The sequence below is a fragment of the Coregonus clupeaformis genome, chromosome 23 (genome assembly GCF_020615455.1).
Source record: "Coregonus clupeaformis isolate EN_2021a chromosome 23, ASM2061545v1, whole genome shotgun sequence".
Classification (NCBI taxonomy): Eukaryota; Metazoa; Chordata; class Actinopteri; order Salmoniformes; family Salmonidae; genus Coregonus; species Coregonus clupeaformis.
Genome location: NC_059214.1, coordinates 20035273 through 20050997, shown reverse-complemented (window position 1 = coordinate 20050997; position 15725 = coordinate 20035273). Strand labels below are relative to the sequence as shown.

Sequence of the window (15725 nt, the reverse complement as noted above, 5' to 3'; positions counted from 1 at the left end):
TTCTTTGTTCATCCTTACAGTAAAACAGATGTGGATAATGAATTGTGGCAATTGTAGCTGTGGGAACAACTTGGTGCAGATCTATTTTGAACCCCCCAATTCACAGTCTGCCAACCACCTCCTCTCCCCCAATCCTCTCTATCTGCCTACTGAGATTTGTTGGATTCTTCCACAAGGCTGTTTCATGCACATCTTTTCCTTGCTGTATTGTCGTATAGATATTAAATCAGCCATGCACTATTATCCATTCCCTATATCTGCACTTAATTTACAAGCTTTTTACGATACGAAATTAGGATAAATTAAATATGGAAATGTATGTCAAATGTGATTTGATAGATAATATTGTGGACATATTTGCAAATTACATTATTCTAAAGTTGACAACATTTCTACACTTTACCATTTGTAGTACAATGGTATCATTGGATATACAAACATGATCGTATATATTGTTCTGGTAAAGAAAAAATAGTTGTCAATGCTACTAAAGGACTGGCCATTGATTACCGTCAAAATTTTCCTTTTCATCAAAAAATAATAAACCTCATGTTGCATTTGTACCAATGGAAATACAGTCTCTGAGCTGCTAGAAATGGGCAACTACATTACTATAGTTAATACTATATATAATACACCTATTAACTTTTGTGTACCATTTTTAATCTTGATATAAAGTAATTTTAGCTTTCTGTCTTTCTCTGACCTTCTGCATTAGAACTATAGTCCTCCCTGGAACTATTTTGATCAAGACTTGTTTGTGGTTTGATAAAGTGGCTTTCTTTAAGATACATTTTTTATTATTTTTTTCCAAGGACAAAGGAGGAGTTTATTGTTCAGAGATTACTTCTCTGTCTCACACATTCAGTGTGCACGACCTCACTGTAGAGGTACAACATGCATTCTATAGCATACAGTAGAATCCCTGAGTAGAAAGCCTTCTGAATATCTAGATATTAACAGTGTGATATTACGTGTTTGGTTTTTCAAAAATAATTAATAGAATACCAGTATTTACAATTAAGATATATGGATATATTTCACCTTAGTTGTTGTGTACTGAAGAAAGAAGCATGAATTTCCGTACGAGAAGAGTCACCTTGCCTGCCATTACTCCACTTTGTCATCAGAAGCGGGTAGGAAACGTGCCTGTACCTTCCTCTCTTTGCCACCCTGTGCATGACTTCTGCTTTCTTTAACTATCCTAATTGTGTCAGTGTTACATAGTAACAATTGGATTAAACTAAACTGCTCAGAAACATAGAAGTGAAAAACTATTTGTGGGAAATTTGTTTATTCATCGACGTTTCTGAACCAGTTTGACTTGGAGAAAAAAACGTACTTCAAATCCAGAGATAAAGTAGTTTCGATTGATCCTTTGGAAGTGCTTCAGTTTTTATATCACTTTCCTATCAGTCATCACATTTTCTTTACATTAAATTCATGTATTTGTCTGCAGTATATATTCCCCTTTACTGCTGAAGTACAGTATATGGCAGTCATTGGAGGGCCCATGCTTCTTCTGAGGTTAGCTAGCCTCCTCTGTTGTGGGTTTTGTGTGTGACTAGCTGGCCTACATTTTGCACCAGAAGCTTCCATAGAACTAGCATGTGTATAGTAGCAGCAAAATAATGTGATGAAATGTTGCAGTCAGAGCACTTATTCCAAAACAATGGTTGACAATAAAACACAATTGTGTCCACGTATTTCAAAAGACACTGTGAACTCAGACTAAGACATTGTGATGATATCACTCTAACGATGAATGAACTGAGAAGTGATTTGGAATGCAAAACATCTGACAGCTTGAGATATGTGTCTATAATTGTCTATAAACCTGTGTGACAAAAATGACACTAGAGTGAGCCATTTCAAGGTTATATGTGAGCCTGTTGCCTGTTGAACCACTCTTGAGGAGCACCACTGTTAAATGTGTAAAAGGTTTGACCTAGCGTTATTTATGCTCTTTCAACATTTTCTTGGTTTGGTGTCCTCTGAGTACCTGAAGATTTATTTTTAAAATAAGTTTAGCATTAATCAGACCCATGAAATGAAATGTTTGACATTACGTGGCAGAAACGTAGAATATACAGCTGCACAATGTTGAACTAAAATGCCTCAAAGTAAGAGCAGTAGGGAAAATAGACTGCATAGGTCCAGGTGTAGCAGCTAGACCTGCTATGTCCAGACAGGCAGGGAGTTGAAGCATGTGGAGGCGTAGCCTGGCTAACTGAGCTCATCCAGGGCTTTGCCATAGTGAAGGGCACTGTGGATGTACAGTGGATACACACTGAATCGAGCCCAGGGCTGAGGCCACTGCTGTGGCACTCACAGATAGCGCTGCAGCTGTGGGAGTGGAGTTCAAGGTAAAACCAGTACACAATAATTGGTAAACCGGTGTCCGCAATCCTGTCCTTGAGATAAAGAGGACTTCTAGAACCGTCTATGCTTTGCTTAACAACGCTATATTTAGGCCATTGCAAATGTCTGGATTTTCACTCCCTTTCCTTTCTCAATAGAAGACATTGAGACTCAGCACATCATGTTCCTTTCCTCCCGGAGTTCTGTACATTTTGTATGTCCAACAACGTGGCCGTTTGGGTTGCAGTTAGTACTGGTTCATAGCTCGTAGCACTGCTTAGCTCTGTCATCACCATTATCGTTATCACTGTTGCCCAACTCCTATCTTATTACCCTCAGCCCTTTTCCCTGTCAGCCACTGCACAGGGTATGTCATTGTTTTAAGTTTCCTCATTTCCAGAACGGCTGTGATTATCTGAAGTTAATCATGGGCACACTTCACATTTACTTTGGACCGAAATGCACTTTGGTATTTAGTTGCATACTTCCAGAATCACTGTGATTGCACTCGGCACTGCTTTTCACTTGAACTGAGGCATTAAGCAGTCCTTATATATTCAATCCTCTTTGTAATATTTTGGTGTTATCTTTGGATATAATGAAGAGAATATGAAGGACTTAAGTTGTCATAAACTCGGGTAGAAAATAGCAGACTTTATCAATCTTTCTAGGGAAGGTTTTGTAAAGCAACCGCAATGACTACCGGTATATTAGTAGTATGACACTTTAGAAAAGTGAGTTTGGCAGTCGGAGTTGGAGTTGTGGTCTGTTGAAATAAAAACAAGTGTAGGTCTGCACATGGAGCAGCATGGCTACCTGATGAATGCACCTCTTTGTGCTCATTGACACAGAAAGCAGCCGTTCACAGCAGCATTTTATCTGGCCTCGCCATTCATTTGACTCCCTGGACCAAGTGATTTATCATGGATACTGTAGCCAGTCATTTCAACCCTAGTTGAAACATCCAACATGCTATGAACAATGATCAAACCCATATAGGATCAGCCTTAGACTAGTGTCGGCTCAGACTGTTGAAGGATTCATTAGATTGAACTATGCACTTTGTTTTTGCTGTTAGTGAGTTGTGAACTTTTGCTGTCTGTAATCTTGTATCTCCAATTAAGAGAGTAGTTCACCAAAGGACACCAAATGAGGACAGAACCAAAGGATTTGATTGTTGCTGTGTGTTGAATGCCTTTTTAAGTACCTCATCAAATATTTGTCCAAAGCTCTCTAAAGGGTGGTAGACATTGAAATTCATAAAGAGATATGCAGTCTATATCGAGTTCTGCAGATCACCCCAAGTATAGGGACATACAGGCCGTATTGTTTCTCTTGTTAGATATACAGAGACAGAGTGCTACATGCAGTATGCATAACACTACAGTAATTTATAATGCACGTGTAGCATTGTAATAAAACAATAACTTTAAATGAATACAAATGTTCTGTCAGCGCAGTTCATCTGTATTAAAATATCCTCTTGGCACAAAAATGTTAAACCTTGTGTAAAAGCATTCGTTCCAGTGTATTTGTGTTGAGGATAGGGCTGGCACATTTACCGTAAAACCGGGTAACCGACGGTTATGGATGAAGACCGTCGTGAAAGTAAAATAACTGCAATAACCTTAAAAAAATAGAAAAAAAAATCCTGCCATTCATGCGGTTAAGTCAGTTTCTGCAGTATCATGGACTCTTAACAACGTGATGAAACTTTGTTGCTCCTTGCTGAAACAAGCAAGGTGCTGTAGAAAATGAGTCTTCGGTTGCTTAGGCAACGCCCCCCTCCCTACATCAGTGTTATAAATTCTATTTCTATGGCAGCACATGCAGTCAGGAGCAGAGGAGAGGATATTTATTTTATTATTATTATTTAATTTTGATATTCGAATGGTTATAACGGTGACCACGGTCATTTGGCTGACCAATAACCGTCATCCAAAATTGCATGACCATCACAGCCCTAGTTGACGAACTAACGTCAACCTGTCGTCTTCAGGAGAAATGCACTAAAAGCTTCTTCACCCCCTGACAAACCCTTCCCTGTTACTCATGAAACACGATCCTTTGGAGATTTGATTTGGCAAATTCTCAGGAAGTGACTTCCACAGAGGGACACAACTGGAATCCTGCCTAGATGCTATTTCCACAGCCTGATTTAGAGGCTCCTTCACACTCTTTTCATCTCTTTTTCCTGTTGTCATTTCTACCAATGGAAATGCATTTCAAGCATTGTAATGTTCTATACAGTACAGTAAGTGCACTGGGCTTTTAGATTATTACCGTCCTCAGCTTTCTACTCCAATGTGAGTGACCTAAGCGTTGCAATGTACAAGATGTGAGATAACCTCCCAGGCTCTGTTGTAGTCGGCCACGACCGGGAGACCCATGGGGCGGCGCACAATTGGCCCAGCATCGTCCAGGATAGGGGAGGGAATGGCCGGCAGGGATGTAGCTCAGTTGGTAGAGCATGGCGTTTGCAACGCCAGGGTTGTGGGTTCGTTTCCCACGGGGGGCCAGTATGAAAAAGAAAAAAATGAATGTATGCACTCACTAACTGTAAGTTGCTCTGGATAAGAGTGTCTGCTAAATGACTAAAAATCTAAAAATGATTACAGTGTCTCATTAGCTTGTCTGTCTACTGTACAGACAACCCACCAAGGGGACATTGGCTGTTAAAGTAATCCTAGTAATGCAGTCCCTTTTACTTTTGTTAGGTACCTACAAAGGGAAATCCTTTTTTTTTTGGCTTGTAAATCTCGGCACTGACTGATTAAACACTAGATCGTCTACTTCATTGTGGGGTGATGTCATAGCTGGAGGTTGTGATTCGCTGCAGACTCCTTAAGGGCACTAACCCCAGCCCTGCTGGAGCACTGTGACCTCCTTTCTCCACAAAAGAGGGCTGGCGCGTCCTGCCCCACCGATCCGCCTTAAACCAAGACCCAAGCACACAGAGGCAGCCAGCTGATCTTTGCTGTGCCTCTCTCCCTCCCCCTCTCCCCACCCACCCCTGTCAACTTTAGACAGAGTTGACCCAACTAGCATTACATTTAACTAGCACCTTTGTAATTGCTTTTGAGCTCATGCAGGGCATTATGCTAAGAACTCGTCTTGCCATGGCTGTGTGAATAGGGAGGGGGAGCGAGCCTTGTGACTCTTTTCACCTCCTCCTCCTCCTCTTCCTCCTCCTCCTCCTGGGGTTTGTGGAACAGAGCAGGCTGATCCTGGGCTCTTTTACTTGAGGAAAAGGTGGCAGGTGATTGGGCCAGAGCCTACGTGACATATATCTGTGGAGTCAGAGAAACGCTGTGATCAGAGGCAGCTCTTTCTAATTAGATCATTTCAGCTCCACTGCAGTAAAGAGAGCGAAGGGCTCTACTTTTCACTCGCTGTTCTGCTCTGCTTTTTTTGTTCTGCTCAGCCCTGCGCTGTCTGCCTGTCTGGTGCATGTTTCCATGTTCCTCACTAAAAGCCTGGTTTACAATGCTGTGCACTCAGCCATACATAGGCTGCAGAGTTAGCTCAAATTCACAAGTTTGCTTGTCTCCCAACAGAGTGGTAAGTTGTGATGTTAGATGCATTTGTTAGTAGCTTATTTGGTGTTTTGTGTTAATATTGCATGACTGTTGAGTTTCTCTGTGATCTTTTTAATGCAGAACTGTTACATACCTGCTGTGAATGAAAAAAATAAAAGATAATTGGAGCAATATGCTACACAGTACTTTGTTAGGGACACAGTGACACACTTTTGGGCGAATTTGGTGCTGTTGTGTGTGGGTTGAATGATTATGGGGTAGAATTATCTTAGGCTTTGTTGAAGATATGATTTGACGTACCTAATGCTTGGAAAACATTTTAAAATCCCATGTGTTTGAAATTACGCCTCCCTACCCCCATTTCTTGCCTTGTTGGTTATTTGTAATGTTTGATGTACATTTGATATGTGTAAATGTGATGTATGTATGTATATATTTCATGTATATATTTTATATCATACAGATGTTGTTAATGTCAATGTGTTTGTTTCGCTGCAGGTAATCAAAGTGTATAATGAGGACAAAACCAGTCGAGCAGTAGAGGTTCCCACTGACATCACAGCCCGGGACATCTGCCAGTTGTTTGTCATGAAGAATCATTGCATTGACGACCACAGCTGGACTCTGTTTGAGCATCTCTCTCATCTAGGCATAGGTAAGATTTCAATTCAATACAACTTTATTTATCCAATCAGAGGCAATTAAGAAAGTCAAGTCAAATCGACACAAAATCCTCCACATAAAAAATACTGTATACCTAATGTAACATTAGATTACTGTGTGATTACAGTGCCTTGCAAAAGTATTCAGACCCGTTGGATTTCTTCACATTTGATTGTGTTACAAAGTGGGATTCAAATGGATGTAAATCTGCTGGAAAATCTATGCCTGTCTAGCCATAATCCCCAAAAGAATAATGAATAATGGGCAAATATTGCACAATCCAGGTGTGCAAAGCTCTTATAGACTTAACCAAGAAGACTCACAGCTGTAATCGATGCCAAAGGTGTTTCTAACATATGTTGACTCATGGAGCTGTATACTTATGCCATGACTATATTTTAGTTATTTAATTTCTAATAATACAATAAATAAAACAATGCTTCTTCTACTTCGATATTGCAGAGTATTGTGTAGATTGTTGACAAGAAAATGACAGTTAAATACATTTTATTCCCACTTTGTAACACAATAAAATGTGAAGAAATCCAAGGGGTCTGAATACTTTTGCAAGGCACTGTATGTTGACGAGAATGTGCACAAGATCCAATTTAGTGAGAGCATAACCCTGCTTATAAAGTTTTTTAAAACTCTTTATGTGGCACACTGCAGTGTGATTCTGCTCTTTGATACCACAAGTTGGTCAGCAAAGACTGAATTGTACAGCAAAAGTGACTATTGTCTTCTACTGGTGCGTCCTAACCATTTCTCAGCAGCATTCTTCGCACATAGATTGCATAACTTACCCATCTGTTCTGTTCATTATTTCATTGTCTTTAAGCATTGATTTAGCTGGAAATGTGCTGTTCTCATTCAACCAGTTTAGTAAAGTGTGTCTTAAAGTTTGCAGTGTTCCTCTGAGTCTCTTCTCATCTGCATATACAACAATATGTACAATATTGTATGCAGAAATATGTACTATGTACACGAGAATAGCACTTAAAAGTTTGAATTAAAACAACTTTCCAAAGTGGTCCTCAAATTGGCATGAATATAATCTGTTAAATAAATAAAAAAATACATTGAGGTAAATGATAATTGAGAAATGAATAATTCCACTACCCAGTATACACTACTGGTCAAAAGTTTTAGAACACCTACTCATTCAAGGGTTTTTCTTTATTTTTACTATTTTCTACATTGTAGAATAATAGTGAAGACATCAAAACTATGAAATAACACATATGGAATCATGTAGTAACCAAAAAAGTGTTAAACAAATCAAAATATATTTGAGATTCTTTAAATAGCCACCCTTTGCCTTGATGACAGCTTTGCACAATCTTGGCATTCTCTCAACCAGCTTCACCTGGAATGCTTTTCCAACAGTCTTGAAGGAGTTCCCACATATGCTGAGCACTTGTTGGCTGCTTTTCCTTTACTCTGCGGTCCGACTCATCCCAAACTATCTCAGTTTGGTTGAGGTCAGGGGATTGTGGAGGCCAGGTCATCTGATGCAGCACTCCATCACTCTCCTTCTTGGTCAAATAGCCCTTACACAGTCTGGAGGTGTATGGTGTCATTGTCCTGTTGAAAAACAAATGATAGTCCCACTAAGCCCAAACCAGATGGGATGGCGTATCGCTGCAGAATGCTGTGGTAGCCATGCTGGTTAAGTGTGCCTTGAATTCTAAATAAATCACAGACAGTGTCACCAGCAAAGCACCCCCACACCATCACACCTCCTCCTCCATGCTTTACGGTGGGAACTACACAAGTGGAGATCATCCGTTCACCAACACCGCGTCACACTTTAGACACGGCGGTTGGAACCAAAAATCTCAAATTTGGACTCCAGACCAAAGGACAAATTTCCACCGGTCTAATGTCAATTGCTTGTGTTTCTTGGCCCAAGCAAGTCTCTTCTTATTATTGATGTCCTTTAGTAGTGGTTTCTTTGCAGCAATTTGACCATGAAGGCCTGATTCACACAGTCTCCTCTTAACAGTTGATGTTGAGATGTGTCTGTTACTTGAACTCTGTGAAGCATTTATTTGGGCTGCAATTTCTGAGGCTGGTAACTCTAATGAACTTATCCTCTGCAGCAGAGGTAACTCTGGGTCTTCCATTCCTCTGGCGGTCCTCATGAGAGCCAGTTTCATCATAGTGCTTGATGGGTTTTGCGACTGCACTTAAATAAACTTTCAAAGTTCTTAAAATATTCCAAATTGACTGACCTTCATGTCTTAAAGTAATGATGGACTGTGGTTTCTCTTTGCTTATTTGAGCTGTTCTTGCCATAATATGGACTTGGTCTTTTACCAAATAGGGCTATCTTCTGTATACCTTATCACAACACAACTGATTGTCTCAAACGCATTAAGAAGGAAAGAAATTCCACAAATGAACTTTTAAGAAGGCACACCTGTTAATTGAAATTTATTCCAGGTGACTACCTCATGAAGCTGGTTGAGAGAATGCCAAGAGTGTGCAAAGCTGTCATCAAGGCAAAGCGTGGCTATTTGAAGAATCTCAAATATAAAATATACTTTTTTGGTTACTACATGATTCCATATGTGTTATTTCATAGTTTTGATGTCTTCACTATTATTCTACAATGTGAAAAATAGTAAAAATAAAGAAAAACCCTTGAATGAGTAGGTGTGTCCAAACTGTTGACTGGTAGTGTATGTAAATGTGATATTTATGTTGTTGTTTTTTTACCTGTTTTTGCTTTGTCATTATGGGGTATTGGGTGTAGATTGATGAGGAAAAAAACGGTTTAATCCATTTTAGAATAAGGCTGTAACGTCACAAAATGTGGAAAAGGTCAGGGGGTCTGAATACTTTCCGAATGCACTGTATCTGTTGGCATTATAAAGAGACCATAAAAGTCAAACTATAAAGAATTTGGTTGGTGGATTCCTGGATGTCCTGCTTATTCACTCCTGGGAACCAGTATTCTGCAAGCCTCAGCATCTGTTTTGCCATGTTATCATACTGACACAAAATACAGTTTTTCCAGTGCCTCTATGCAGATACATTTTAGTCATTTAGCAGACGCTCTTATCCAGAGCGACTTACAGTAAGTAGTGAGTGCATAAATTGTCATACTTTATTTTCTCCATACTGGTCACCCGTGGGAATCGAACCAACAACCCTGGCGTTGCAAGCACCATGCTCTACCAACGGAGATACACGGGACTTGTACAGAGTGTGTCTCAAATTGCACCATATTCTCTTTATAGTGCACTACTTTTGACTAAGTCCCATAGGGCTCTGGTCAAAGGTAGTGTACTATATAGGGCAGTCATACTCAAATGGCGGACCACGGTCCGTGTCCGGACCCAGCAAAGGGTCAATATGACACAAAACACAGTCATTTTGAGCAAACGTATCCCCAAAACACAGAGGTGAGAACGAGAAAAATATATCAGCTCAAAGCCCAATATGCGAGGTGACAGCCCAAGAAAGTGCAATGGAGCACTCACTGAGAATAGCTTGGCTTTTGGGAAAACGTAAAAAGTCATTTACTGACACAGAGTTGGTTAAAGAATGCATGAGTGAAGTTGCTGAGACCATGCTTGATGGTAAACAAAAAGATGAGCTGAAGGAAAAGATCAAACAAAGAATTGCACTCACACCATTTGTGCCAAAGTTCAAAGTATTGGCAGGAGATAAAAAGTGTAATTTCTCTCATTAGTCATTGATGCAAGGCTCAGAGTGACTTGTGCATGCATGGAACACAGTCTGTGATGCAAGGCTCAGAGTGACTTGTGCATGCATGGAACACAGTCTGTGATGCAAGGCTCAGAGTGACTTGTGCATGCATGGAACACAGTCTGTGATGCAAGGCTCAGAGTGACTTGTGCATGCATGGAACACAGTCTGTGATGCAAGGCCCGGAGTGACTTGTGCATGCATGGAACACAGTCTGTGATGCAAGGCCCAGAGTGACTTGTGCATCCATGGAACACAGTCTGTGTGTGATGCAAGGCCCAGAGTGACTTGTGCATGCATGGAACACAGTCTGTGTGTGATGGAAGGCCCAGAGTGACTTGTGCATGCATGGAACACAGTCTGTGTGTGATGCAAGGCCCAGAGTGACGTGTGCATGCATGGAACACAGTCTGTGATGCAAGGTCCAAAGTGACTTGTGCATGCGTGGGACACAGTCTGTGATGCAAGGCCCAGAGCGACTTGTGCATGCATGGAACACGGGGGGCCAGTACGAAAAATGTATGCACTCACTAATTGTAAGTCGCTCTGGATAAGAGCGTCTGCTAAATGACTAAAATGTCAATTGGATCACTAAACACAGTCTGTGATGCAAGGCCCAGAGTGGCTTGTGAATGCATGGAACACAGTCTGTGATGCAAGGCCCAGAGTGGCTTGTGCATGCGTGGGACACAGTCTGTGATGCAAGGCCCAGAGCGACTTGTGCATGCATGGAACACGGGGGCCAGTACGAAAAAATGTATGCACTCACTAATTGTAAGTCGCTCTGGATAAGAGCGTCTGCTAAATGACTAAAATGTCAATTGGATCACTAAACACAGTCTGTGATGCAAGGCCCAGAGTGGCTTGTGAATGCATGGAACACAGTCTGTGATGCAAGGCCCAGAGTGGCTTGTGCATGCATGGAACACAGTCTGTGATGCAAGGCCCAGAGTGGCTTGTGAATGCATGGAACACAGTCTGTGATGCAAGGCCCAGAGTGGCTTGTGAATGCATGGAACACAGTCTGTGATGCAAGGCCCAGAGTGGCTTGTGAATGCATGGAACACAGTCTGTGATGCAAGGCCCAGAGTGGCTTGTGAATGCATGGAACACAGTCTGTGATGCAAGGCCCAGAGTGGCTTGTGAATGCATGGAACACAGTCTGTGCACTCTGATTTTCTTTTCTATTGGACTCTCCTTTGTTCTCCATAAAATGTGCACTTTAGTTTATTATTATTGTTTATTCAATTAAGAGAAATGCAAGGCCCATGTACATTGGCTAAGTGACTTCTTTTGCATACAGATTACTATGCAACCACTTTTGTTCTTCAGCAATGTTGTCACTTTATTATATTTTTGTAAAAAGAGAAACCATTCATTTTTTAAATACTTTTTGTTGTACTCATTTCTTAAATTTCTTTGAAGCAGCATGACAAATAGTAATAGCCTACTTACTACTACAGTACAGCCTGTACAATGCACATTTTCATAGTCAAAATAAAGAAGGTATTTGTAATTCATTCAAATGTATCTGATTGGTCTTTTAATGTATTTAATAGTAGTCCTGAAAACATTTGATATAAAACCATGTATCCCAAATCATAATATGGACAATGATAAGTTTGTCACTATGCTGTACTAGAGCACCGATAAATGACAATATCAATTCTATCAGGACTTTTCCCACTTAGGAAATGTGTGTGACTGGACCTTCTCAAATTGTATTTGAATACCCCTGATATAGGGAATAGGGTACCATTTAGGACACCCACACACATTAGGTCCTCTTAACCTTTAGAGCCCTTAGAACCTCCTATAACAATATCTGGCCTGATTCACTCATAATCTTGGTCAAGCCAAATAAAGCTTGTGCTCCTCTTGTACAATTAGTTGAAGTACATCTGCTTTCACTGAGTTTATAATGAAGTGCTGCTCAAATTAGATGTAACAGTTTTTGCATTATTCATTCTCATTCTGTAAACCCTCTCAGCACTTAATGCAGAGCTGCTTTTCAGACATGAAATGGGATTCCTGATTCATCTATTTGTAAAAACAGGCCACTAAAGATACTAGATAGACATTGCTGGGCAATTCCACGTTAACAGAATGATGCTGAGACTTAAAATGTATGCCAAACAAAAAAACTATGATTGCAAAGTTAAACCATACAACTCTATGCACAAGGACGACTTTAAACAATTTCCTCCGAAAATTGTACAAAATCCTATTTACTTGAACAGTGCAGATGTCAAGTTTTGAAACGGTACAAACAGTACAAACAGTCCTGACCAGAATGACCAGCAGCCCACCGCCTTGCCTTGACTGTGGTCATACAATGGGAATCACTTGGCCTCAAATGGCTGTGCAGTGTTCCAGAGTCCAGACGACTGCCTCCAAACGACTGCTTTCCATTGGAACAGTTAATATTCATTTGAGGTTCAAGGAATTGAGTAATGTTCAATAATATATTGAAATAATAATAATACCCACAGAGCCAGGACTCGTACTGTAATTCCCACCTTAAGCTATGTATTAATCTATCTCTAAATAAAGGGTTAATCATCAATCTGCAGGGCTTTAGAGGTAGCAAAGCACATGCCCTGCTCTTGACACAGGCCTTATTGTACTGTATGTGGGCCCTGGGCACTAAACAATTTATATTACTGTTATGGTTCTGAACAGCTATAACCACTGTAATATGTACTGTATGATCACGATTATATGTTTGAACTTCTGATAACTTTATTCTAAACCTTGATGTTTGACTATGTGGTATTGTGACAAGGAACATGGTTGGATACTGTAGATTTGACTAACTTTACCTTTCTCACTTTCCTCTCCCTCCCTTTTACTTTTTGAGGTCTCTACGTTGACATTTCTTTCTCCTGTATCCACCAGAAAGAACCATAGAAGACCATGAATCTGTTATGGAGGTGCTGTCCGGCTGGGGCATTGACACAGACAGCCGGCTATATTTCCGGAAAAACTATGCCAAATATGAATTCTTCAATAAACCGCTGGTAAGACGAGGGTGTGATTAGCAAAAACGATTGTGAACTAATTTATACGTTAAACCGCCTGTTTTCTAAATGCACTCAGCTGGACCAGTAATGGATAGCTGATGTGAAGAGCCTGTGTGTTATGACTGATGTTGTTTTCATATTGATAGGATTTTTTCCCAGATCACATGGTGTCCTTATCAAGTGAAACCAACGGGAATATGAACCATTCTCAGCTAATACAGGTATCTATTAAGCTACATTCTACATGTCTTCACTTTAAAGTTACAGAGTTAGGGCCAGTTTCCTGGACACAGATTAAGCAAAGGGTTACAAAGCACTTTCAAAGGAGATTCTCCATCCAGATTCTCTATTCTCCAAGACCAGGCTTAATCTGTGTCCGGGAAACCGCCCCCCACTCAGTGTTGCTGCTACAGGATTTAAGGACTATTTTCTGTCTGACAGACATTTCTCAACTCAAGCACTTGTCCAGAGATCCATGGGCACCTTCATGCCAAAGAACAAGGCAGGAAGTCTTGGAAGAAGTTCTACTTTGTCTTGAGGAGGTCAGGTCTCTACTTCTCAAACAAGGGGACATCAAAGGTCAGTAAATATCATTGATATACAAGTGTGTAGTCTAGAAATGTTTCAATATTAAAGTAACTGTCACGTGTTCCAGATTTCAATGAAACATGGCGTTTAATGAATTGCAATATTAATTACAAAGATTTCCTTCAAAATATTATTATGAATGTTAAAAAGCAGTCTTTTTGCAAAAAGCAAGTAGATTTAAGGAGAGAATTGAACTTGTTTTACCTGCTGCTTTATGGGTTCATTTGAGAAGTCTGTGTCAATTTGCCAGTGGGGTGTGGTGTACAGTAGGGGAGTAGCTAGCTCTATTGTCCCCTGGCTGCTCTGTGGAACTGGTTGAGCTAGCTTTCCCTCAGGTCGGATGGCATGCCACTGCCAGAGACTGAGCCCTCAACACCCACCGCTGACAGGTGAAGCTTAGACCTGCACAGCACTGTGCCAAGCCAACTACTTCCCCCTCTCCCAACTACAGAATAGCTGTTCTTTAGACTAGAGTACAAAAGTTAGATTTTACTTAATTCCTTTAGTTTTATATGATGTGATTTATGATCATGAGTACATTGGTTTTGGCTACAATGTTGGTTTGTGTCATACATATTGCCAGTCAACACAGACAACGATACCTACAGTCAGGTCCATAATTATTATACCCTTGATAAAGATGTGCAAAGAATACTGTATAAAATAAATAATACAAATATTGAGCTATATTGTATGCATTTGTTGTTGTTGAAATTTTGTTTAACAAGTAATTTAAAAAAAAATCTAAAAATATATACGAGTCCAAATTATTGGCACCCCTGTTTTCAATACTCCAGCACCCTCCCCTTTCGAGGATAACGACACAGAGCCTTTTTCTAAAATGTTTAATGAGATTGGAGAACATGTTGGGAGGGATCTTAGACCATTGCTCCATACCAAATATTTCCAGATCCTTGATATCTTTCGTCTGCTCTTATGGACTGCCCTCTTCAATTCAAACCACAGGTTTGATTAGTGCTTGGGGTTATTGTCTTGCTGGAAGATCCACTTGCGGCCAAGTGTCAGCCTCCTGACAGAGGCAACCAGGTTTTTGGCAAAAATGTCCTGGTACTTGGTAAAGTTCATGATGCCTTTGAACTTAACAAGGGCCCCAGGACCAGTGGAAGCTAAATAACCCCATAACATCAAAGATCCACCACCATATTTTACTGTAGGTATGAGGTACTTTTCTGCATATGCTTCTGTTTTTCAATGCCAAACCCACCACTGGTGTGTGTGGCCAAAGAGCTCAATTTTCATGTCATCTGACCATAGCACCGGTTCCAATGCAAGTGCCAATACCGTTTATCTATGGTCAGATGACATGAAAATACAGATGTAGGATCTTCATTTGATCACCCTGTTGCAAGAGAACTTTCATGCAATGCAGGACATTTTTTACTTGTAGGTTTAAAACGGCTTCTGAAGTTGATTTTCCCTTACCAAAAATGTATCAACGACTACAAAAATTTCCATTAATTATAATCCACAAAATAATTCAAATTTCCTGTTGCTGCAGGATTCTTATCTTGCTGTAGCAAACTGGCTCAAATTAAGGTCCTACATCTGTAGAGCTCTTTGGCCACGCCAGAGAGGAAGAGGCGAAGCGAGAGGTTTCACTCTGGCTAAAATCTGTGCAAAATATGCATTTCTATGGGCTTATTTTGGACCTAAGCTCATCGTCTGCCTTTCGAGCAATGACTTCCATTGTTAGGGCGGAGACATGAGCGTCTCGTCATTATTTTACGCTGCTGCTACTCTGTTAATTATTTATGCATAGTCACTTTAACTCTACCCACATGTACATATTATTTCAACTACCTCAACTAGCCGG

At 40.4% G+C, this 15725-nt stretch overlaps 1 protein-coding gene across 4 annotated transcripts in view; it reads left to right on the top strand.

The window, feature by feature from the left end:
• LOC121536817 (growth factor receptor-bound protein 14) overlaps positions 1-15725 on the top strand; it is a 49667-nt gene that overhangs the window by 19874 nt on the left and 14068 nt on the right. For 2 of the 4 annotated variants that reach the window (XM_041844391.2, XM_045206571.1), the window contains exons 4-7: positions 6399-6555; positions 13179-13300; positions 13450-13524; positions 13745-13882. In XM_041844391.2, the coding sequence (XP_041700325.1) occupies positions 6399-6555; positions 13179-13300; positions 13450-13524; positions 13745-13882 (492 nt within the window). Of the gene's footprint in view, positions 1-879; positions 1137-5620; positions 5923-6398; positions 6556-13178; positions 13301-13449; positions 13525-13744; positions 13883-15725 lie in introns of those variants that run through there. The other 2 variants (XM_041844393.2, XM_041844392.2) reach the window with 2 other exon arrangements.